This window comes from Papio anubis, chromosome 14 (assembly GCF_008728515.1).
Source record: "Papio anubis isolate 15944 chromosome 14, Panubis1.0, whole genome shotgun sequence".
In the NCBI taxonomy this organism is placed as follows: Eukaryota; Metazoa; Chordata; class Mammalia; order Primates; family Cercopithecidae; genus Papio; species Papio anubis.
The window spans coordinates 88,561,655-88,588,791 of NC_044989.1; the positions used below are offsets into that span (position 1 = coordinate 88,561,655).

The window sequence follows — 27,137 nt, forward strand, 5'->3', positions numbered from 1 at the left end:
AGGCACCAATAATTAGTTGGAGCATAAAGTGTCTAAATGTACAAGTTAAAAGATATATTATTAGAGTATAACAAAAAGTAAGATTCAACTCTATGGTGTCTATAATAAATCTAATTATAACATTAAGGTACATATAGATTGAAAAGTACATGATGGAGAAAGATATACCATGCTAATATTAATCAAAAGAAACCACAAGTAACTATATTAATTTCAGAAAAGAAGATCTCAAAGCAAGGAAAGTTATCATGGACAGAAAGAGCATTACAAATGAAAAAGGGGCAAATTCTTCAAGAAGACAAAGCAATGCTTAACATATGTGAGCTTAACAACAGACTGTCAAAATAAATGAAGCAAAAACTGATAGAACTACAAGAAGATACAGCTGAGTCCACGATTATAGTTAAAGGCTTCAACACTTCACTATCATAAATAGATAGATCCAGCGGGCAGAAAACCCATAAAAACAGTCAAACTCAACAACACTATCAATGAACTCTGTATAATTGCCATTTGCACACTATTTTGTCCAAACACGTATTTTTTCAAGATCACATGGAATATTCTCTGTGATAGACTTAATTCTGGGTCATAAAACAAACAGTAACATATTTAAAAAAATAGAAATCACTCAGTGCCTTCTCTCAAACCACAATGGGATTAAAATATAAATCAATACCAAAATGCAGACAATACCCAAATATGTGGAGATTAAACAGCACACTTCCAAATAACAAAAGAGTCAAAGAAGAAATCTCAGGAGAATTTTAGAAGATTTTGATCTAAATGGAAATAAAAACATGACTCATCAATATTTGTGGAATATAGCAAAAGGAAGTGCTGAGAGGGAAATTCATATAATCAAATGTATAAATTAGAAAGAAGAAAAATCTAAAATCAGTCACCTAAGTTTTCGCTGTATGAAATTAGAAAAAGAAGATCAAATTAAATCTAAATTAGGCAGAAGAAAGGAAATAAATATTAGAGCAGATATAAAAAAATTGAAAACAGGAAGTCAACAGAAAAAAAAATTGAAAACTAATACTATGAAAATACAAATAATATTGGTAAGTCTCAAGCCAAGCTAAGGAAACACAGAAAGCACACACATTACTAATAGCAGAACTGAAAGAGGGGACATCACTACAGATCCCATGAAGCTTAAAAGGATGTTATAGGAATATTATAAACAATGCTATGAACCAAACTTGATAACTTTGATGAAATGGACAAAGTCCTTGAAAGAAGGAATCTACCAAAACTAACTAAAAGAAACAGACAGCATAAACTGGCCTACAAATATTTTATATATTTAATAAATTGAATAAATAACTAACAACCGTTTTAAAAAATAAAGCACCAGATTCAGATGGATTCAATGGTGAATTCTACCAAATGTTTGAGGAAGAAATTCTTCAAATTCTCAATCTATTTCACAAGATAAAAACGAAGGGCATACTTCCTAAGTCATTCTGTGAGGGAAATACTAGTCTACTAACAGAACCAGGCAAAGACATTACAAGAAAATAGAACTACAATTATTTCTCATGAAAATAGATGCAAAAATCCTCCACAAAGTATTAGCAAATTGACTACAACAATGTACAAAAAATTGTACAATATGTATGTACAATTGTACATACTGTACAATATAGTATGCCAAGTTGGATTTATGCTAGGTATGAAAGGCTGATTCAGTAGTTAAAAATTAATTGATTTAATTCAGTGTCAATTCTTGTGCATCCAGCACAATTGAGCATCCAGAGAATGGAATATTATTCATTGCCTAAAATAAACAAGCTATCAAACCATGAAAAAACACGGAGGAAATTTAAATGCATATTACTAAGTGAAAAAGTCAATCTGAAAAGACTGCATATTATATTATTTTAACTGTATGATATTCTGTAAACGACAAAACCATAGAGACAGTTAAAGGATCAGTGGTAGTTAGGGATTTGGAGGGTGGGGGATGAATGGGGGAGATGAACAATTTTTAGGGCAGTGAAACTGCTATGTCTGATACTACAAAGATGGATATTTCCTATTAGACATTTTTAAAAACCTGTAACATGTATAACATCATAAGTGAACCCTAATTTAAACTAAGAAACCCTAATCTAAACTCTGGGTGATAATGTTGTATCAATGTAGGTTCACTATGGTGGGGGATGTTGATAACTGGGGAGGTTTTGCCCATGTCAGAGAAAGATAGGAGAATCCGCACCTTCCAAAACTACTCTAAAAATGAGCTCTTTAAAAACATAGCTTCTTAAAAAATAATTAGTTATTTCCACTATCTAATATAGCAACTTGAATTGTGGGAAAATGAGTAACAGTGAGAGATTTGTCATGTTTTCTTTGATCATAAATCAATTATTAAAAATATTATTCTTACAAAATAATCTTTTTTGAATTTCAGAGTATTGCTATTACCAGTAAAAAGTAATGATAAATCTTTAAAAAGTCTGCCTTGTAATTGGTTATTTTATCTCAAAATCTGTTGCCCTTAAGTATTCAGAACATGTAAAATTTTGTAAGACTTCTTTCATCAGAAAAAGCCTTTGAAATTTTCTCATACTGTCAGTAGACTAGGAGTATAATATTCTGAATTCTAAACGGGAATCTCCCCCTTCTGTATATTAATACACCATGCCAAAACGTTGACAACAGCAGCTAAAGTGGATCACTCCACACTGGACAAAGATAAGAATTGATAAAATTTGTAAGAACAGCCTATGTTTAGATCCAGGTGGGAAGCAGGTCACTGTGGGTCTCCAGTCTTGGCCACATTCAACTACATGAGGACAGACTTATATAGATCTGTTTTCTTGTAGTTCAACTTTCTTGTCAAATTCTGTTTGGGGGTTCATAAGCCACCATTTCCACTTTCTCATGAAGATATTGTCTCATTATTATCTCACTGTGACTAAGAGTGACCACCAAACAATTCGTTCACCTATTATATCCTACTTTAATGTTTTTGATTGTTGTTTATTGGAAATAAAACAAAGTAGTTAAAACACAATTTTAGTTGATTTCACGTAATATATATAATTACATATATATATATATGTATATCATGTGCTTTTACACTTACTTGCAGGAAAATGGAGAATATGAACTTAGAATTCTCAAATTCAATGTTTTTTCTTCCAGTTTAAATAATTTCAAGAATCTATAAAATACTTACATAAACTTTAAATAAATAAATTTTAAGAGCTTCAGAAAATATCAAAGACCAAATTAAATCCCTTACACTAATTTCTGAGATCAACCAAAATTGTGTTTTAACCACTTTGTTTTATTTCCGATGAACAACAATCAAAAACATTAGATAAAGTAAGATGCAATAGGTAAATGAAGTGTTTGGTGGTCACTCTTAGTTATAATGAGATCATAATGAGAAAATATCTTCATCAGAAAGTGGAAATGGTGACTTTCTGCCTTAAGGGAGCAGGGGACTCAGAGTTGTAAACTTCCCCTCTGTCTTGATCTTTCTTGTGCGGGAGCCGCGGGTAGCCCACTGTTTCAGTGGTCTTTGAGTAGCAACAGTCCTCATCTTTCTGTAATTCTAGAAATGTTCCTACTGGTTCTTCTATAACACTTTTTATGCCAAATAGAAAAATAAGAATCAGTAATAAAATAGAATAAAATAAAATAACTTATGAACTCCTGGAAGTAGTTGTGGGATAAAATTATAAAGTTTAACAAAAAACTAGAGCCTACAACAACTTACTAAAAACTAATTTAGTCAAATTTTACTCTTATTTTATACTTTTGCTCTCACAAATTAGGAATTTTCTCAACCCAAAGAATGATTGCCTTTCTTATATTCTGGAATCCTAACAGCCATAGGTGAAATTTGAAACTATGAGAATTTATACTAACCAGAATATCCTAGGAAATCTGTTATACAAAAATTAACTATTTAGAGTAAAATAGAAGGAAAAACTTGTTGATTCCATGGAAATAGTTAACTGACTATTTGCTGGTCAATAAAGCTAATCCTAAGTATGCCCCTACATAACAGTGACATCGTTGTTTCTGGATTAATGCTAAGTTTTCAAGATTAGTTAAAAGCAATTTGCCTTGGATTCAGACTCATAGTATTGGTCATAACTGTAATTCAACTACCACCAGAAATTGTAGAAGACAACAACAGAAAAGAAGAGATAATGAGAAATAGGTTATGAAATGTACCCCAATGTTAACATTTGTGAAGGAGAGGGGGTGTTTTATGAATATCCATTTTCATAGCACTGATATCTTCAATTTGATAAGCAAATACAAATCTTTAAACCAGAACTTGGAACAGGGTAAATATGGCTCTCATGAATTTGACCTGACTTCACCCTGGGGTTGTGTTGACATAAGGACTAGACGGAGGTACACACAGCAGAAGTAATGAAAAATTATAATGTCAAATTTTAGATCCTCCTAACTAAAGCAGCTCAGATACTGTATAAAGATTTTTTAAAAAGTTATGTGAAAATGCCCTTGAACTGTTTCTGGGCTGCCTAGTAACATTCTGGCTGTGGTTGGATGGCTGATTTACCCCAGCTGGAGGTATCAGTACTGTACAGCTGAAATTTGTGGGCACTCCCCTCTGCAGTTGTCACCAAATGGCTTATACTTTTATTTTCAAAATCCACTTGTGATTCTAAGAACTCTCCTTTTCTCTCACAAAAGGCAGTTGAGGCAAATCAAAGACTTTTGGGATAAAATGTTATATCCGCTATGAAATGACAAAGTCTATTTAGATATTTGCAAACTAAACATTTTCACCAATTGCTGTGAGCCATACTCCCGCTGAGTATAGCTTGTGTAGAGTGAAATCACAGGCATGTAAGTGGCGGTTTGGTATAACTGGTAATGGAGAGGTAGGATGTTAAAGAGTGGGAAAATACCAATTTCTGAGTATTACCAAATATTATCGTGTTAAAAATATAAAAAAACCCTGCTAATCCTAACATATACCCAACCTTTGTAGCCATGAGTATGCCTCAATTTTCTTGCTGTTAGGCTGACTAAATCTCATTGACAAATGCAGGAAACACAGGGAGGATCAGAATGCACTTTCAAGGTAGCTCTCTCTTCTGTCATGTCTAGTTGCTCAGGGATCACTTTGATCACCTTCATTCTTCTGCTTGAGCCATGTGAAATAAGGCTGTTACAGTGTTGGGGCCAGAACCTTCTGGATCTTTCTGCAAATTATTCCCTCCAGTCATCTAACATCTACCTGTGAAGCCAACTCAGAATCTGCCATGCAGGTTTCCCATGCAAACACCTGTGGACAGCTGAGCCATCCCAAATAGGAAGGTTTGTATTTGGAGCTGTACCACTGTGTGAGGACCTTGAAGACTCTGTTCACAGCAGTAAATTCGACATCCTCAGCCTCCACCTTGCTGAATTTAGGTGTGAAACCTGTCCCTGACCTGCTGCCACTGAACCTGCTTGGGACTCCATAGAATTTGTGAGAAATTGTGTAGATAAGAAGCTGTGGAGACTGGCCTGGCTTCTGCAGGTACCAATCCAAATAGGTGTTTTCATCACTATGCAGGAAGCTCTGACTAGACCTGCAGGAGATGGAGGCCAGCTGTCCAGGAGGGACAGGCAGGGAGAGTGGATTCTGGATCATCACAATATCCCCACTGGATCCTAAAATAATAACAGTGAGAAGTACATTACATACAAACATTGTGAGATGTTTTTATAATTTAGTCTTATTGTATATGTTAGGCTACTTTTTTGTGTTTGATTAGATTCATACACTACATTTATCCAGTATCTGAAAATGATCCAATAATTAAAGGCACAAAGTGGCCTCTTTCTTTTTGAAGTTCTCAACAGTGCACTATTCTTTTTCCTTGTAGCTTGTTCTTAGTTCGTACAGGTGTAAATATTAAATTCCCTTTGCTGGAGGGCAAGACATCTGCATCTGATATGTGGACAGAACACAAATGGGAGGCAGTAGAATCCCCAGAGCTCACCCTCCAGTCCCATTCTCCTCTCTTCTGTCCTTACCAGGGACCCAGAGCATCAGCAGCCCCAGGAGCTGAGCAGGGAGCCTCATTGTGAGAAGGTGAGCTGAGGAGTCCTGATCACTCAAAGCAAGGTTAGAGATGAGCTTTTATCTCAGGCTCACAGGGGAAGGTCTTCCCTAGGGGACAACATGCAAATCCCCTGGTGAGTGCAGTAGTGAAGAAAGATCCAGCTGGGATCAAAGAGTGGGCTTCTTATGTAAGCAAAGTGACACAAAATATCTTTTGTGCTGGTGAAACCAAAATAAAATATTGGTGTTGCCTGGCTTACAAGGGTGACATTCTGAAATACTATGAATCAATGTGGAAGACAGTGTGACTGCAGCCTGTCACTCTTCACAATTCATATGCTGCTGATGCAATGGAGATTCTTATGATGAAGATGTGTGTCAATCTCTAGGTGGTGAATAAGCTTTCTTCTTGGCTCCACCCAGCTAATTCTTAGGAGGAAATAGCTCTCACTAACTCTGGTGCTCACTGATAGAATGTCTCCAAGTATCAAGATGAACTTGAAACAGTTCTAGAGTTATTTGGCTGTAGTTGCAAGACTGATTTCCTGCAGCTTGTATTTCACTGTAGTTGGTATTTCTGGGTACTTGGCTCTATAGCTGCCATTAAATGGCACTAAATGATGCTCTAGTGAATAAGCTAGCTTTAAAGGGTGCTTCATAAACAGAGTTCACGGGAAGAGGAATGCATATTCCATTCCATTGTATCTAATAAGTGTCTTTGTCTTTGAAGGCAGGAAGGACCTGGTAGGCCTTTATGGATTCTGGAGGCAAGAAATTCTGTACCTTGGAATACTGTTCTGGCTCACTGACCGACTGATACAGGAGTCAGCCAGCCTTGAGTGGGACGGGGGCCAAAAAAAGGGCTCTGCAGCAGGTTCAGCCTGTAGCAGCCCTGCCTCTCAGGCCAGTGCAGATGCAGATGAATTGGACAACACAATAAACCATCTGGACATAATGGACGCTTTGAGAACACTCCACTAGCACACCAGATTGCATAATCTTTTCAAAACATTTACTAAAATAGACCATATTGTTACCAGAAAAGGGGATTTTGAACCAAACTCCAAGAGAGGATTCTTGGATTTCATGCAGGAAGAAATTCAAGGAAAGTCACAAAGTGCAGTGAGAAGAGACAGTTTATTGAAAACTCCATTACAGAGTAAGGCATCCTCAGAAAGCAAGCAGAGGAGCACACTATCTTTATTTTAAGTTTTTCTTATATAGGAGTGTTGTTTATGTAAAGACTAAACTAAGCTGTGCCTACATGCGGATGAGCAGACATTATGACAAAATTTATTATTCTGTTGATTTAAGGGAAACTATTCTTGACATTCTAGTGTGTGAATACATCAAAGCATACCTATAGTTATTTTGAAAGCACATACAGTTATGGGATTGGGACATCTGGACTTTCCACTGCTGTAGAAGTGTGTCCTTGCAGGTATCCTTAGGCTGTTTCCTCAACTATGAACATCTTATGACCATGGATCATGGCTGGCAAGGAATGTGCCTTGTTAGTCTCAAGATGGAGCTGTGTTTAAAATGGCATTACTCTGGCTCTCCTAGGTTTCACTTTAATATTTTGAGCCACAAGATATTTTGATAAAATTAAATAGATTCAAATTATGCAAAACATATTTTTGAAATCAAGAAAATTATATTTGAAATTCACAACAGAAAGTCATAAGAAAAATCCCCAAATATTTGAAAACAGACTAACAAAATACTAAAAAGAAATCTGGATCAAGAAGAGACAAAAAAATGAAATAAGAAAGTATTTTGTACTAAAATACAACATGGAATATCAAAATTTCTGGAATGTAAGAAAGCAGTCAATGCATAGCATTGAACTTACAACACTAAGTGGGTATATTAGTAAAGTATTAAATCAATCAGCTCAGGCACCTGCCATACCTGCCATACTAGTAAAAGAAAAATTAAAGTAGAAATCAGGACCTTTTATGCTTAGAAACATAGGAAAGTGATAAGCACTGTCTAGTGCTTATTTTATTTTCTAGACATCAGTCTGAAAATAAAAACACATATTAGCAACTTCACAAAAGTCTGAGAGTGGATGGGCAGAATGAGTAACTGCTCAGAGGGAATGAGAAAGCAGGGAAAGTCAAAACAGGATCAGTATGTGATATTATTATGGACTGTAGATATGTGAAACTCCATGAGCTTTGACTTGGTGTTGTGGTTTGGGTGTTTGATCCCTGCAAATCTTATGTTGAAATGTAATCCCCAGTGTTAGAGGTTGGGCCTAGTGGGAGGTGTTGGGTCACAGGGGTGGATCCCTCATGAATGGCTTAGCACAATTCCCTTGGTGATGAGTGATTCCTCAATGAGTTAGTTCACAGATGATCTGGTTGTTTAAAAGAGTCCAGGTCCTCCCCCTTCTGTCTCTCTTGCTTCTGCTCTTGCCATATGATACACCTGCTCCCGCCTCACCTTCCTCCATGATTGTAAGCTTCCTGAGGCCTCACCAGAAGCAGATGCCAGCACCATGCTTCCTGTACAGCCTACAGAACTGTGAGCCAATTAACATTTCTTTTCCTTATAAATTACCTAGCCTAGGTATTCCTTCTTAGCAACACAAGAACAGACTGACACACTTGATCAAAAGATAATAGTCATGCAGTACAGGCAACTTTCCATTCTTCTGGTGACTGGTGCCAGTGAGGGTCACCTGGCAAAGGCATAAAGTGCCCTGAAGGTCATCAGTGGCAGCAGGTGATGCCAGGACATGCTATGGTCTTGTCACAGTATGTTCAGTTTTGCTGTAAAGGAATACCCGAGGCTGAGTAGTTTGTAAAGAAAAGAGGTTTATTTGGCTCATGATTCTGCTGGCCGGAAGACTGAGTGTCTGATGAAAACCTCAGGCTGCTTCCACGCATGATGATAAACAAAGGGGAGCTAGTGTGTGCAAAGATCAGGCCAGACTGGAAGTAAGAGAAGGAGAGTGGAGGTGCCCAGCTCTTTTTAACAACCAGCTCCCTCAGGAACTAGTAGAATGAGAACTTCCTCTCCCTCCAGGGAGGGTATTGATATATTCATGAGGGATCTTTTCCCGTGATCAAAACACCTCCCACTGGGGCCGACCTCCAACATTGGGAATAAAATTTCAACATGAAGTCTGGGAGACACAAACATCCAAACTGTAGCAGGTCTCCTCCCAATGACATGACTGTCCCTGCAGCCTTGAAGGGCAGTTCGTGTAGAATGCTATCTCTATTATCTTTGTGGAGTGGGGAGATAAGTAGAAAATAAGAGATAAAGGAAGTTGGGAAAGTGGAAAAATACCAATCTCTGAATATTACTAAATATTTTATGCTTAAAAATACAGCAAAAATTGCCAAACCCCAAAATGTATTCAACATGTATTGCCAAAAATCTGTGTCGATAGGCTGGCTGTTAAGTTGACTAAATTATATAGACAAGCATAGGTAAAATCAGTGGGATTAGCATGGGCTTTTATTCACCTTTCCTTTCTTTTATGCTTATTTACTCCGAGGGCACTTGGATCCCCTCATTCGTGCACTGTTTATGTAAGGGCCACTGCCACTGATGGGCATAAATAGGGGTGTCTTAGCTGTAGCTGAGGCTCCCATGGTCTAGAGTCCACAGCTACACCTAGCCACCACTTATTTATGGTTATGGGAAATTATTCCCTGTTCTGCAGCATCTTCCACTGATGCAGACTCAGATAAGCTGCTAAGCTGCTGCTTAGGCAACAAGAAATAAGAGCAGCTGGGCCAGAGCAAGCAGGAAGGTTTCTGTTCGGGGTTGTATCTCTGTGGGTGGAAGTTGTGTACTTTGCGTGCAGTAATAAAATCCTACATCCTCAGCTTCCACCCTGCTGATCTTCAGTGTAAAATCTGTCTCTGACCCACTGCTGCTGAACCTGTCTGGGACCCCAGAAAACTGGTTAAAAAAACTTTATAGATCAGGAGCCGTGGAGACTGGCCTGGCTTCTGCAGGTACCAGCACAAATAGGTGTTTCCATCACTGTCCACAAGGCTCTGACTAGACCTGCAGGAGATGGAGGCCGGCTCTCCAGGGGTGACAGGCAGAGAAAGCGGAGTCTGGGTCATCACAATATCCCCACTGGATCCTGAAATTAGGAAAGCAAAATGCAAGGATATAAACAAACATTAGGAGACATTTTCATTGTTTTTCTTTTGTTATTTATTTCATAATAAGTCATTTTTAGTTTCTGTCTTATTTTGATTTCTACATTAAAATCTATAAATTTCTAAAAAAACAAAAAACAAAAAACAGAGATTTGCAAAGCACAAAGAAGTCTCTAGATATCACCTACATCATAACCCCCTTTCTGTGTCAGAATCTTCACCAGAGCAGAGGCCCTTGTTCCTTCTAGAATCTTACTCACTCTCACAGATTTAAACCTCACATGGCTCATCCTGGAGGATAAGGCAAGCACACCTAACACATGGGGGATAGAGGGGCCCCCAGAGCTCACCTTCCCACCCCATTCTCCTCCCTCATCTCCTTCTCTCCTTCCCAGGGACCCAGAGCACCAGCAGCCCCAGGAGCTGAGCAGGGAGCCTCATTGTGAGAAGGTGACCTGAGGAGTCCTGATCAGTCAAGGCAAGGTTAGAGCTGAGCTTTTATCTCAGACTCACAAGGGAAGGTCCTCCCTTGGGGACAATATGCAAATCCCCTGGAGAGTACAGGAGTGTAGAAAGAGCCAGCAGGTACGGGGGAGGCATGTTGTGTGAGCAAAGTGACATAAATTTATTTTCCCTTTGGAGGACACCTAATATATTAATCCATGAGAAGACTCAAGTCCAACAACCTTGACTGAGAGAAAATAATGTGTCTCTTACAGATGGAGAGGTAATAGCTCAGTTTAAGGCAACAGGAAAATGGGAAATAATTTTATGTCTCAGTAAGTGGATATGAAATTCCCGGTAGCTAGTTGTTACAATCAAAGGATTTCTAAGAAAAAATTCCCTTGAGACAATGGGTCACAATAAACAAAAGCTAATTTTATATATTTTTTTCTGAATGGTGCTTAGCAAACTTTGCATATTGAAACCATCCTCACAGGGTTAACAAGAATTATATGGTGGATTCTAGGCAGAAGTAGAGTCATAATTAAGCATTAAGCAGGTTGCACTTTGCTCCACTTCCTTGTAGCCAAATGCCACATAGCACTCGATACAGATCATTTGTATCCCCATTGTTTCTGTGGATAGGGTTTCTGATCTAAGAATTTTAAAGCTTTTGTTTAAGAATTGATTTGCATCCCCATTGTCCCTATGGATAGAATTACTAATGTTACAATCATAAGTCTTTTTGTTTAAGAATAGCTGAGGCACTTTACAGCCTGATTTCCAGTAGAAGGGCTGAGGTGAACCAGTTCGAAGACCTCCACAAAGGAACCAACTCACCATGAAAATGGAGTTTCTTCATTTCCATGACTCTACCCTACTCTATTTGACCCATCAACTATCCGCAAACCTTGTCCCACTCCAAACTCCTTAAATTCCTAGTTCCAAACTCCTTATGAAGGCAGATTTGAGGCTTCCTCATTTGGCTGCCCTACAATTATTAAACCCTTTCCCTGTTATAATCCCTGGTGTCTTGGTATATTGATTTGCTGTGCTTCAGGCAAACAAACCTATTACAAGTACGAGTACAACATCAATTCTTTTCATCATGTAGAACCAGGTCCTGTCACGGTTTCTGGTGTCTTGTTTGCTCTGTGTGAGAGCCTAAGACTCTCATCTGGACTGTACATTGGACCTCCACAGTACACAGTTCAAAAGGAAATTCTGTGAGAAGAGCAAAAACTGGATCCCATTTTTTAATGTCTCAGGGTAATCTGTACCTATGTCTAACATTTTCCTGGTCCTCTCCTTAAAGATGGTCACTATGTAATAGGGGCTGTGTCAGAGCTGCTCATGCGCGCCCATCTACAACACTACCCTTCATTAAAGAGGGAAAGAACATGAATATTCTTCCTGTATCAGCCCGATGCCGGTCATGCTGAATTGAACACATTCTGAATAAATGGTGCCCATGCCACATTGCTTTTGTCTTACAAACAAAATCGTGGGGCAACTAAAAAATAGAGTATGCAGTCCCATTAAATCTACTGACTAATTTAAGATTAAAGTCATACTTAATAGACCAAGAAAACAAACACAAATCTAAGTAAAATTCCACACCAATCCTGATTTGAATATCTTTGGGGAAATTCTCAAGAATAAGATTTTTTAAAGAAGGTTGGAAGACAAAATTGAGCAAAAATGATATTTACCTTCGAACTTTGATCTCCGTGTTTAGTCATTTGATTTATTCAAGACTGATTGTGGTGACGAGGTCAGTGTAGAATTGTACATGCCTCATGTTTTATTACTTAATGTATTATTTATTCTTTTACTTATTTCATTTTTTAAAGGTGTTTATTTCTCCAAACTGATCATTTCTTATGATGCCAAGAAAGAGAATTTTGAGTCTTAATCTTACCTTCTGAAAATACCAATGCAAAGAGATGTTGCTGTTACCAGGTAGGAGACTGCTGTCCTGAAAATTCCAGTCCTCCTAATTAACCATGCTACTGAAAGGGGTCAGAAAGAAAAATAATTGAAATAAAAAACAAAAATAAATAAAAGGACACTGTTGTAAATCTTAAAGCTAGTTTTGAAAAACCATTCTAAAATGGTATTAAATTAATAATTACATTTTACTTACTTTTATAGGTTGAACTGTGTCCCCCTAAAAATTGTGCTTAAGTCTTATTCCCTAGTACCTAAGGATGTAAGATTATTTGGGGAAAAAAAATCATTGCAGATATAATTAGTTTACCAAGATAAGGTCACACTAGAGTGTGGTGAATCCTTAATCAAACATGACTGGTGGCCCTTTAAGAAGACAAGAGAAGACACAGAGGCAAGACATGAAGGAAGAAGTTAAGATGTGAAGACAGAGGCAGAGATTTGAGCTTTGGTGCCAAGAGCCAAAGAATACCTGGGGCCACCAAAAGCTAGAAGAGGCAAAGAGGGATCTTTCCTTATAGGTTCAAAAAAGACATGGCCTAGCTGACACCTTGATTTCAGACTTTCAGGCTTTAGAGCTGTGAGAAAATAAATTTTTATTGTTTTTTGCCAACATGTTTGTGGTACTTTGTTAAAACAGATCTAGGAACTAATATACCACCTATCCCATATGGAAACATAGATCATGTGAAATTCAGTGGTGAGAATGTTGTTGTGTTTTCTTCTATTACCAATCAAAGTAGCATTTTTTTGAAAATGCTACTTTCACCACATATTTTTCAAGATGCTTGGATTTCAGAGGGTATTGCTGTTTTCTGTGAAGTTAATATAAATCCTTTAAAATCTCCAATTCTGACTGGTTGTTCCATTTTATAATCCACTGCCCTGAAATATATAGAAAATGTAAAATATCTTTAATACTATTTCTGGTTTAGAAAAAGCATTTGAGATTTTCCTATACTGCCTGTATAGGAACATTTTTTTGCAGGCAAAAAGTACGAGAATCTTAATTCTAAAAATGTATCTCTGTATCCTGAATGTTAACAAACCACACTGAGGTCACTAGACAAAACTAACCAGCAGCCAATTCCAGTCATGGCTCACTTCACAGAAACAATGGGCTTATAAGTGTCTAAAAATCAACCTCTGGGTGGAGAGCAGACCACTCTGAGTCTCTAGTCTTGACCATAATAGAGTGAGGAAGGACTTATATAGCTGGGTTTTATTGTAGTTCTGTCTCTGTTGTCAGGTAGTATTAGTTTGGGGTTCAGAAAACTGGAAGCCAGTCTGTGATTTGTGTGACTTGGGAAGAATTGTTCTGTCTTGGTGGAACTGTTTGATACCATTACCTCAAAGCCTTCTTTTGTGCGTGTGTGGGGTTGAGAGTATGATACTGTTATTCATTCTGTAGACTTTATCTGGATATTGTCATCCCAAGGAGCCTAAGCCCCACCTTTTAGAAAAGATTAGAGACACAGAGGCTAGCTCTCCACCTGTACACAAATGGAAATTCTTTCTGATTAAAAGTGAGAATTTGTTCTTGAGTGAGAATTGAGATCAATCCACCCAGCAGAGGTAGCCACCACCAGCTGCAGGTTGGTTGGGGTGGATTCCTGACCCCAGAGGCACCTGTGACTGAAACTAGAAACTCTTTCTTAAAAACTGCACATTGTCACTCCGTAGAAGATAATTTCATGGATAGATATCCTGGTTTACAGGGAGCCCAGGGAAGGCTCTGTGAATATGTTTATCTTCTGAGATTATATGACCTCTCCAAACACTGAGAAACAGGTCTTGTGTGTTTACATGCCTCCTTTTTCTGGATTCTTGAGATCTTATTCCCCATCTGCCTAATATGATCTACATTTAAATCTTTAACATTTTTTCTTTCTTGAAATAAATAGGAAACTCCTATAGAGCTATACAATTGAGCCATAGGATTATTTGGGGAAATATGTGCTGTCATTGAAAGCCTTTGTTTGACAAAGTTAATCTTTTTGCTGAGTCTCAATTCACCCATGAATTAATTGGACAAAATGAGACAATAATTCCATTGCCTAGCTGAGAATTATCTGCTGTATAAGTTCTTTACTGCCTCTAAAATCTCTTTCAAGGCTAACCCTTGAAGAAAGGGGCCTTTGTCTTCTACAGAAGGTCTCCTTAAAAGCCACAGCTTGCCTACAAGTTTAATAAAACTCTTAACAGTGTCTTGATGTAAGCTTTGTCTGTTTGACCTTGTAATAAATACTGCTTTACTTGAAGATGAAGAGTGGAAAGCCCAAAAAGATGCTAGGGACAGGATAAATATACCAGCCAAATTGTAGTTGATACTGCCATTACCATGAAATACAGTAGGAATATACCAAGATGTTTTTAAAAACAGATATTCTTTGAATTCTTAATGTAGATACAATAGTTTACCCACAGAAAAATGGCAAATATATATAGATAATTCTAAAATTAAACGTTTATTTTTCAATATTAAAAAATTTCAAGAACCTGCAAGATGATTACATAGATGTGTAACGAGAAAACTTTAAGACCTGCAGAAAAAAATCAAAGACCAAATTAAATTACTTAATCTGACTCCCAAAATCAACTTAAATTTTCTTTTAACCAGTTGTTTTCATCTTCTGTTAACAAAAGTAAAAAATATTTTAGAAGAGAAAGGCTGAATGAATTATTTAATAGTGCCCATTCTTTGTTTTATAAAGAAAAATACAGTCTCTTCATCAATAAGTGGAAATGATAGCTCCTTATTCTAATATCGAAGCAGTCTTACAGCAGTAAATTTCACTTCTCCTTCTGTCTGTTTTGGCCAAGGATCACTCAAAGTCTTAAGTGCTCTTTGATAGGCAACTCATCCCACCTTTAGTCCTTCTAGAAGTTTACGTGTTGCCTCTTCTAAAACACCTCACACCAAGCAGTTAATGAAGAATCAGTAGTATTCTTCATTGTGAAAAATGAAAAAGAATATAATAAAATAAAGCAAATAATGATATGCTTTCTGGAACAGCGAGGGGATGAAACTGTAAGGTTTGGAAAACAACAACGACAACAGGCTAACAAAAAAATCCCTGGAGGCTATAATAATCCATTAGGAACTTATTTGGGTAAATCTTTTTTTATTATTATTTTATTTTATTTTAAGTTCTGGGCTACATGTGGAGAACGTGCAGGTTCGTTATATAGGTATACTTGTGCCATGGTGGTTTGCTGCTCCTATCAACCCGTCATCTAGGTTTTAAGCCCCGCATGCATTAGGTATTCGTCCGAATGCTATCCTTCCCCTTGCCCCCAATCTCCCAACAGGCCTGGTGTGTAATGTTGCCCTCCCAGTGTATTTGGGTAAATTTTACTCATCTTTCTTATGCGTGACTTGAAAAATAGTAAGCTCCAAAATCCAGAGGCTGTTTAGTTCTCTCATATTCTGTAATCCCAGCAATCCTAGGTGAAAAATTAAACATTATGATAACTACCCCAGGAAATATGTATCAAAACTTCTTAAGGCAAAATAAAGAGAATGAGCCTGTTGATTTAAAAATATTAAAGCAAATACTTGTTTGCCAGCAGTATTTCTGAGTATACCCCTAAAAAAAGAGCAACATCTTTTATCTGGTATAATATTTCAAGATTCAGTAAAAGTAATTTGCTTGGAATCAAACTAAATTCTTAGTAGTGCTCGTAACAGTGGTTCAACTCATTTCAGAACTTGTAGAGAAAAAAAGATATAAAAAACCTGTTATAAAATTCGATCCAAGGTAAAGTTTTAATGTTTGAAGAGAGAGACAGAGAGATTATCTATCTATCTATCTATCTATCTATCTATCTATCTATCTATCTATCTATCTATCTATCATCTATCTATCTTCATCATCATCATCCATTGAGAGAGAAACACAATTTGGTTAGCCATCCTAATAGCATTACATTTTTCAATTACATACACAAGTAAAGAAAAACTTTGGTCTGGAATTTGGCACATGATAAATATGTCTATTGAGAATTTGACTTGAGTGTCTCTATTATGCTTTGCACATAAGCACCAGATGGAATAGGTACAACAGAAGTACAGAAACAACACTCTAACATTTTGGACTCTCCAAATCACCAATCTAGAGATTATGCAGAGACCAACTTATCTGAAAGTAACACAGGAACTCTTTCTGGACTGCCTGGTAACATTCTGGTGGTGATCTGGAGGCTGATTTCCCTAAGCTAGAAGAGTTGTACAGCTTGTTTTTTTGTGGCACTCCCTTCTGCAGCTATAACCAAATTACGCAAAATAATTTTCCCTGCTGATAAGGTCCTAGGGGATAAAGTAGAAATTCTTATCTTCAATAGACAACTGGCACTATGGCTGTTAACCCTTCTAGAGGAGGAGGAGAGTTATAATACTCTTCTAAAAAACAAAAATGATATGAAATTTATAATTTTTTTATTCAACAAATATTTTGTTGTACCTTGTAAGGAATGTGCTACATGGCAAATCCCTTGCTAAAGGAAAAATACTAAATGTTTCAGTGTTGGATGCCAAGACTAGCAGAGACAACGACTCGTGGTAAATTGTAAATATATATATGTTTAATAAATAAATACGAAAAATAAATTAATACGGAAATATTCCTGGAACTTATTCTAGTAGCAAAATTTGAGATTTTGCACACTTTTATTAGTGTAGGCATGTTTCTTTAAAAGTATTTAAGGCTGTTTTCCAAAGTTTCCTCATCATTTTCTATCATCTAATGGGGGATTTATAATTAGATGAAATGAATGCTTTCAAATATCCTTCTAAAACATTTTTTTCAGAATTTCTGTGATTCTTTGGATAAAGACTATTGCATTGAAAAAGGGCAGGACTCTGTTACCTCTGAATCGGTAATAGCATATCAAGAATAAAACTCATTGGCCACAAAAGTAGTAGTTCTTTTGTGCCTACATGGCAAACATGAGAAACATAATAGTAGTTATTAACTATTAAAGGCCACATGTACTTGATATCTTCTCATTGATTATATTTCTAAGCTTAGATGGCTGAAGAGTCTGGGGGTGTTTGAGTGAGGCAATGACTTGCACACCCATGCTGTCTTCTCCGAAGCAGTGGGAAGCTTGGTCATGAGTGAGGAAGGAGTAGACATGGGCAAGAAGCCAGTGAAAAGTTCTAGGTTTGGGACCTTTAGGTGACTCATCTTCCTTTTATCTGGTGTAATGTTTTCAGATTATATTCTATCATTTGGAGACTAAATAAAATAAGATTTATAAATGTAATGAAATGCTAAGCATCCATCAAAAATAATGCTGAATGGCATACTGACTATTCACAAATGTTAATTGTAGGTAGACTGCTGTGAAAGATGGGTTATACCGCAGTGTTTTTGACCAACAGTCAAACACACATATAGGAGAAAAAAAAGAACACTTGGAAGTTGATGTGATAAAATATTCTATGACATGTTTTTTGAGGGGGTGATTTGATGTTAAGCGTTTTACAATTATCTTCTTTGGGCTTTTCTTTAATATTCAAAAATTATTAAAATAACAGGTTTATTATAATCATATACAAATAAATGTTAATCCAATACATGAATATGTTTTTCTATATCTCATTGATCATCACTTTGAAAATATTGCAAAGCCCAAAATGAAACTACCTGGGACACAATGTCCCAGAGAGCGATTATCTAGCTGGTGAGAAAATGCATCTTATCATTTCCTGCTGCCGAGAAACTGGATGGTGTCTTTTCTTTTCTTTGTGAATTTATGCTTTCTCAAGGCTTTTTGAGACGGAGTCTCGGCTGTGTCGCTCTAGGCTGGAGTGCAGTGGCCGGATCTCAGCTCTCATTGCAAGTCTACCCCGGTTTTACGCCATTCTCCTGCCTCAGCCTCCTGAGTAGCTGGGACTACAGGGCTGCCCACCACCCGGCCTCGGTTTTTGTATTTTTTAGTAGAGATGGGGTTTCACCGCAGTTAGCCAGGATGGTCTCAACTCCTGACCTCAAGTGATCCGCCTCGCCTCCTGCCTCCCAAAGTGCTGGATGGCAGGCTTGAGCCACCGCGCCCGGCTCTCAAGTGTTTTTAATACAAATTGATTCTCCAAAATTGTGAAAATCACCTAATATTTTAAATTAATTGGCACATTCGTTGTTTGTCTTTGCTATACAGAAGATATCCTGGTCCTAAATATGCAGCACAGGGCTTGGAAGAATTAGGATATGTGGCTGCCTGTTGAGTCACATAAATGACATCTAAGTATAAATAGGGATTTGTTTTTATCAGAATAAACAGTATATGCTGAAGAAAGTTTTTGTTATGTCCCGGAGGCTCTGAGCACCCAGTGGACAAGTATTGGTTCAGGGCCATGCCACAAAGAGCAAGTCTGACTCAAACAGCTTGTCTCCTTTGGTTCTACCCTGCTGACTGTGACAGTATAACCCCACTCTGACAGCCACTGAAGTTGATTTGGGGCTGCTGGGGTCTGGTGGTCACTTCCTAGATTACCACCTAAGATTCTGCTACTGTTTGAGTTGGTACCAGCCTAAGTCAGCACTAATACCCTGAGTGGCCCTGCTGGTCCCCTCTGTTCCAAAGACACGGATGGAGAGTTAGCGATTGGTTAATAATATCCCCTGTTGCATCTGCACTGGGAAACAGAACCAATGCAACCAAGCTGTTACAAGGTCATATTCTTCATCTCCCAGCAGAGCCAGGCTGGCCTGGTCATTTGGGATGTTAGAGGTGAGTTTTAGCTGGGTCACTAGGCACACCCCACAGAGGCAACCAAGAGCATCCAGTAATGAGTGATGTTCATCAGCACCTAGGACTGCCCCATGCCCATTTTCCTGGGCAGCAGGAAGCTGAGGGACTGAGCCAGTGGAAGTGGCTGCCCAATTATTAAAGGTTCAGAGGGGTCAGAGTGTTAGGGGTTGGCTTTAAAGAACTATGCGATGCAATTCCAGTTATTAGAGAGAAGTTTCAGTTCCCAGTTGAAAGCTGGTTTTCCTTCAGTGATCAGTTCATGTGTAATTGTTCTTCTCCATCACTGAAGCAGGACATTCCAACATGGATGACTTCTGTTCCTTGGGGCTCACATCTTCTCCTTTTAGGATTAACTATACAGAACATATCAGGATATGTGTTGCGAATGCGTTACTTGTGGGACTTTTTATCAGCTTTATTGAGGTATAATTGACAAATAAAATCACATATTTTTAAAGCACCCAAGATTATTTAATATACATATACATGGTGTAATGATTAACACAATCAAATTAACTACAACATACAATACCTACACAATTTTGTGATTGTTTTGTGAGTTTATGCATTTTTGTGACATCTAATGATTTTAGGGCTCTGGAAATTGCCAAAGACATAAAACAAATGGCAAAGTATTTATTTAAAAAAAAAATAGAACTTTACGTAAGGACAGAAGTCGGTGGCCTTCTGCCCTTTGCCTTGCAAATTTCCCCTCCATCTCAGTCATCAAAAACTGGAATTCTCCACCAAAATTATTTCAAAATAAATTAAAGTCTGTAAGATCAATAAATACTTACAGGTGCTGCATTCTCAGTACACTGAACTGGGTATCTTGTAACAAACAAAAGTGGAACCAGTAATCCCAGACCCCAAATGTATCGCAAATCTGACCCCTTTTCCCACCTTTACCCCCACTGCCCCATCCTCTGCAGCTTCCACCATCTTCCATCTGGACTATGGCCATCTCTACCCAAATATAAGATTCTCCTTTGTCCCTTGTTCTTAGATGTATGGTCTTCACTTTCATGCCTCTAAGGCTTCGGCCACAGGTCCAAGTTTTACATCCTTTCATCTCATACCCACAACCTTTCCCAGGAGTGACTCTGGTATCCTTTATTCTGGGAATCCTGACCCACCCTTCTGCTGCCTTCCCGGGAATCAAGCAATAAGTACCCAGAAGGTTTCTTTGTAAACCCTCTAAATGCAACCTCTGACTGGAACCTGGCTGGAGCAGTCAGCATCTTCCCATCAGAAACCACTGAGAAGGATGGGAAACTGGAACACAATTTTGGTGTCGAGGAGATACATACAGTCCCCAGACTTTATGTCTTCTTCAAGTGTCTTGCCTGTTTCTAGCAGACCTTGGGAGAGGAAGAAATTAAGGAGAATGAGGAGCTAATTGTTTAGAATATGAAAAGAAAAATGGAGATGAAGAGAGCAGAATTCATGAACTCTTCAAAGTGGTTTGGGTTTCTCCAGCTCTGAGCATAGCAGGACAAAAATGTTCACAATGGCCATGTCTGCCCTATGCACAAGCTTCTGAATATTTGCTATTTTACTTTCTGGTCTTGTAACAACTACAACTTGCCAACAATGACCCTTCCACTAAGATTCATATGGTGGAGCCAGAACTACAGGCTCCACAATTGACTGGGATGCATGAGAGACACAAGGGTGGCAACTCTGAAGACATGGACAGCCTATGTCTAAAGTGAGAATGAATTAGCATGATGAATTCAGAATAAGAGGTGGAAGAAACACCCTTACATTCTCCATGCAAGGATGCCATGGAGATGCACTGGAGGTGCCCCAGAGAGGAGGAGGGAAGGAGGTGGGAGGAGAGGGAATGTGATTCAGAGCTGTCCCCAGCCTGTTCCCCAAGAAGGTCCAGACCCTGAGAAATCCCTGGATAGTGCCACAGCTGGGGGAAGTTTGTGTCCATGTAGTGACAGGAGGTGGGGGCATGTGGCCCTGAAGGTAGCTCGGCTGCTGATGGCCAGAGTGATGTCTGTCTAGCCTCACCACCCATGATCCTGGCAGGCATCATGCCCAGTGGGCAGCAGGATCCAGTGGGAGCTCAGAGCAGGGCCTGGGTTCTGCTTGAGCGAGGCTAGGATGCTGTTAACACTCTGGCCATCCTTGCAGGTGACAGTGACCTTCTCTCCTGGGACACAGTGAGGGGGCTGGAGGCAGGGTCCTATAACATCCCCACTGGCATCTAAGCAGGGATCAAGCATGAACCTCCCCAAATATTAATATCAAGCAAGTAGTTCATTCAGTTTGATTAAATTCTGATCAGGAAGCAAAATAAGCTAACAATTTCTTCTGCAAGGAAACATTCGTGTTTAATGCAAAAACAAACAAACAAACAAACAAACACATCTAAGGATGAAGCCTGATTTCTTCTTCCTGACTAGAAAGTCAGAACAAGAGGAGGAAGAGGAGCAAAGCTGGGTCTCCAAGTCTACAGGGTGCCCTGAAACCGATCCTGCTCAAAGAGGGTGGGGACAGTGGATGAGTCTGCTTGAAATTCTACATCAAAATGTCCCAGGCTGGCTGGACTAAACCAGAGTTTTCTCACAGTTCAGAAGGCTGTGAAATTCAAGTCAAGGTCCAGCAGGGTTTGCTTTCTGAAAAGGACCTTCTCCCTGGTTTGCAGGCATCATGTTTTCACACAGCCTTTCCTCAGGGCCTGATGGCAGGATGGATCAGAGCGGGGACGCACTCATCTTATGGACACAAGTTCTACTGGATCAGGGCCCCACTCTTACGACCTTCTTTAACCTTAATTACCTCTTTATAAGGCCGATATACAAATAGAGCCACATTGGGGGTTAGGAGTTCAATATATGAGTTATGCGGACATAATTCAGTCCATGGCAGATGGGCCTTGGAGACACAGCCAAGGCAGCAGGGAGGGGCAAGGCCAGGCTTTCAGTCTCAGAGCACAGAACACAGACAGGGTTCCCGTAAATCAGCACACTGGCTCCTCCCAGGTGCTCCAGGTCACATATGAGAACCCATTCCAGCCTTGGGGGCTCCCTACTGTTAATGGGACTCTTATCATTCTTACATTTTCAGCATTTCTGAGATCAGACTTCTATATTTTGCTTATTAAAGAGTTTATTTGCCATCCACTGGCAGCAACTTACAAGATTTTCACTTTGGGCTCCCAATGTGTCTTTTTTTTTCAACTTTCATTTTAGATTCAGTGGATACATGTACTTTGTTAAAAGAGTATATTGCATGATGCTGAGGCTTGGGGTACAAATGATTCTGTCCTCCAGGTAGTGAGTGTAGTATCCAATAGGCAGTGTTTTTTTTTTTTTAAACTCACCTCCTCCCTCCTGCCTCTGGTAGTCACCAGTGTTTATTGTTCCCATCTTTATGTCCATCCGTGCCCCGTATTTAGCTCCCACTCATAAGTGAGAACATGTGGTATTTGTTTCCTGAGGCCTCTCCAGCCGTGCTGAACTGTGAGTCAATTAAACCTCTTTCCTTTATAAGTTCCCCAGTCTGGGATAGTTCTTTATAGCAGTATGAAAACGGACTGACAGGGAGGGCGTTCTTTATTTGACACCCATTATGTGTGGTGATCTATAAGACTCTGAGATAAGACAGTGACTTGCCACCCTTCTGACTTCCTCTTCCTTCCCTGGATTGATTTACTCTCCTCCTAGTGGCTTTCTCTGTCCTTCACGTGTTCTTATGGTGTTCCTTCTCAGATCCTTTGTGCCTGATCTCTGTGGATCCCGAAGCTCAACTCAAGAGATTCCCTACAGTCAGTTGTCTGCCTCTGCATCAGTCACCTCCTCAGAGGAAGCAGGCTCTGCCTCCCCAACTGATCTAGTCTCCACTTCTCTCTATACTGATTCTCCTCTATAGCTTTAGTTTTCCTGAAATCTTACTGTTGATTTGTGTTTAACTAAACATTTTATATTGTTTATAGTAGAGTGTAAGTCAATGAGAGTTAGACATTGACTTTCTCAGGGTTGCAGCCTAGGCACATGCCTGGTGCAGAGTAAGTGCTCAACTAACACTTTATGGAATGAATGGATGAAAAATGAGTACGCAAGAAATTCTTCATGACATAATTAACACCAGTGACCTGTAAACGTTGAAGACAACCTACTAAAATTAAAGCATCAATTCGTCTGAATAATGAGAAGTATAAACAGTAGTGTGTTGCTCCTCATAGTCAAAAATAATGAGAAGAAATGGAGAAAAAGAGTCTTTTTCCCCAGTTCATTAGGATTCACTGGGGAGATAAGGGAGATATACAAAGTCCATAATAATCAGACATGTTTATTCATATCTGGATTAAAAAAGTAAGCAGATATGCTTTGAAGTTACACAAATTATAGTAACTGTGCCTACCCCACACTTAACTCTATTGCCTCCTTTTCACAAGTATCAGTTAGCCTTAGCTAAAAATCAAACCAGCTCCAAACATAATGGCAGAAGACAATTATTTATTACTCCTTATAATTCTGAGGGCCAGCTTGCAGGTGCCTTTATTCTGACCTGGCTGGGCTGATCTGCTGCATTCACTCATGTGTCTGTAGTCAGCTGGTGGTTCAGCTATGGCTGGATGGTCTACAATGTTTTGCTAAGCTGTTGGTTTGATGTGCAGGATAGGTCAGAATTTGACATCAGTTTGTACTGGGTCAGAAACCTGGGTCAGTTTCCAAAGCCTTTACTAGATTTGTCCCTAGATCATCTCTGGGGTCAGAGTCTGATCAGCATGGATTATCTGAGACAGATTTCCCGCTGACCGTCAGTAACGTGGAAGCTGAACCTGCTGCAACTTATTCCAGCATTTAGCAGTCCTCTAAAGCTACTATATTCTGCAGCATGTATCTGTCCAAGTTGAGTGAGCAGTGCAGCTCAGCCCTCCAAGTTGCTTCCCTGGCTGCTTGCAGATGTGAGAGAGGGGATGTCCATAACATACGAGAAGCAGGAGCCCACCCTGGTATGCACCCTGGAGACACAGTTTTCACACAATTGCATCATCATACCTAGACATCTTTTTCTTCATTCTCAATAAAGTAGTTCTGAATTTGCTTCGTATTCTGCCCTGCGTGTTTTTATCTAACTTAAAATTTCCAAAATGGAAATATTTATGATTTCTGTGTCAGGTGCTTATGGCAAGGAACAGTTGTGGAAGACAGGAGGTTAACCAATCAGGGAACAATAAAGAATTTATAATCTTACTACTGCTGTCAGGAGTCTGCACACCGGTTATTTGGGTTCTATCCGTAGGGTTTCACAAGACTATACCCAAGTGTAGCTTGGGCTGCATTCTCACCTGAGACTCACCTGAGAACATACACACTTCAAAGCTCTTTCAGGTTGTTACAGAACTCATTTCCTGGCATCTCTATGACTTAAGGCTTCAATTTCTTACTGGCTCTTGGCTGGAGGCTGTACTCAGGTCCTAGAGGCTGTGGGCAATCCCCTGCTAGTGATCCTCCCGCAGGCAATGCACACACGGCTGTTTGCTTATTCAAGGCCGGCAGAAAGTGTCTCCCTTCAGTTTGTTAAGACAGAAGATTATATAATCTAATAGAAGTATTAGAATTCTATCCCATCACTTTGCCATATTATATTGGTTAGAAGCAAATCACAGGTCTGCCCAGCCTTAGTGGGAGCAGATTACATGAGTGTGACTCACTGTGGGAAGGGTGATACACCCTAGAGTGTTACAGCATCTTCAACTATCAGAATACTGATACTGAGTTTGAACTATGTCCTGGATCCACTGCTACTGAAAGAGCTGGGATTTTTTATCCTTTAACTAGGTCAAATGTGCTAATTACTTTAACGGAATCTTTTAAATCCTTGTTGTGATATTTTCTACTTTTGAAACATCTATAGCAGCTAGAAGGTAAAGTCATCCATCAAAAGATGGAGTTGGCTTTTTCTCACTTTATTTAATCAATTTTAACTTAATATTTTGAATCTCTGTTTTGTATTTGATGTGGTATGGCTATGTCCCCATCCAAATCTCCTCTTGAATTCCCATGTGTTGTGGGAGGGACCCAGTGTGTACTTTGCTGGAACTAATGAACCCCAACATCCTAAGACTCCACCCTGCTAATTTTAAGCGTGGAATCTATCCCCGATCCACTGAAACTGCACTTGTCTGGGAATCCAAGGTCCCAGCTTGGAAACCAAATAGATGAGGAGCCGTGGAGACTGGCCTGGCTTCTGTAGGTAACAATTCGAATAGGTGTATCCGTTACTGCAAAGGGGGCTGTGACTGGACCTGCAGGAGATAGAGGCCAGCTCTCCAGGGGTGACCGGCAGGGAGAGTGGAGGCTGGGTCATCACAGCATCTCCATTGGATCCTGAAATAATGAGCGAGAAGTGCAAGGTTTTGTACAAACATTGTGAGCCATTTTAATAATTTTCTATCTGTTATTTATGTCTTGCTAAATTATTTTTTGTGTGTGATTTTGATTAATCCTCCCAAAACATACAGGTTTAAAAAGAACCAAGATTTGCAAGGCACAAAGGGGCCCCTAGAAGTCACCTATCACATCCCCCTCTTTTTGTGTCACAGCTTTCATTAAAGTATATGTCCTTGCTCCTTCTGGAATCTTCCTCACTCTCACAGATCTAGACATCACATGTCCCATCCTGGAGGACAAGATGCATTTAACAGGAGGACAGGACACACATGGGAGGCATTGGGGTGCCCTGAGCTCACCCTCCTACCCCATTCTCCTTCCTCATTTCCCTTCTGCCCTTACAAGGGACCCAGAGCATCAGCAGCCCCAGGAGCTGAGCAGGGAGCCTCATTGTAAGAAGATGAACTGAGGAGTCCTGAGCAGTCAAGGTAAGGTTAGAGTTGAGCTTTTATCTCAGACTCACAAGAGAAGGTTCTCCCTAGGGGGACAGTATGCAAATCCCCTGGTGGGTGCAGTGGGGTGGAAAGAGCACAAGAGAAGCTGGAGGCCTCTTTCGTGGAGCAAAATGTCTTAAGTACGTTTTATGTTTTTAAGGAAATCAGTAGAGGTAAAATCCATGTTGCCTGAGTGGCAGAAGGCACATATTTAGATATTTCCTGCTGTTTCCTCTACCAGACTTCTAGTTCTTTAGGATTTTCTCAGGGATATTTTACACTTTTCTTCAGTAAAGTTGAGTTTTCATAAATATTTGGTGAGTCTTATTTCTTTGTTTAGGTTTATTTAAAAGAGACAAGCTTTGTTTTATTTTATTTTATTTTATTTAAGATAAAACACACAGTGCAAAGGATGCGAATCTTAAGGGTGCAAATGATTCAGATCTTTTAATGTCACGATCCACATCGAAATATGGAAGGTTTCCAGTTCTCTTGCTGCTTTGTTTATGCAGCTTCCCAGTCAAAAACTGCTGCTCAAAACACAATCAATGTAACTGATATTCTGACATCCATTATAATTGTTTTTTCCTGGACTTAATCTTTATATCAGGTAAAGTAAACATTTTTTTTTTGTAGCTTCTTTCTTACTTGCTTCATTTCTTGAGGACTTCATTCCTTCTTTTCAATTTGAATTGCTATCTAGGGCCATTCCCTATGATTCTGAAGAATTTTCTCTTGAATCTCTTGCAAGGTATACATGCTATTAATGAATTAACCTTTGTATATAAAGAAATATTTCTACCTTGCCTTTATATTTAAATGATTGTATTGCTGGATATAGAATTTGTGGCTGACTTTTCTCCCCCAGCATTTAAATATATCATTCCACTGTCTTCTCATCTCCATTGGTAATGATGAAAATTTAGCCAATGGCTTCATTATTGCTTCCTAG

At 39.0% G+C, this 27,137-nt stretch overlaps 2 gene segments (V, D, J or C); both read right to left on the bottom strand.

Moving 5' to 3' along the window:
* The window catches only part of LOC103877257, an 856,781-nt gene that overhangs the window by 180,348 nt on the left and 649,296 nt on the right, over nt 1–27,137 (bottom strand).
* LOC116270354 lies at nt 5,103–6,403 on the bottom strand. The segment is given in 2 exon segments: nt 5,103–5,661; nt 6,028–6,403. Coding segments are annotated over 2 exon segments (483 nt in total).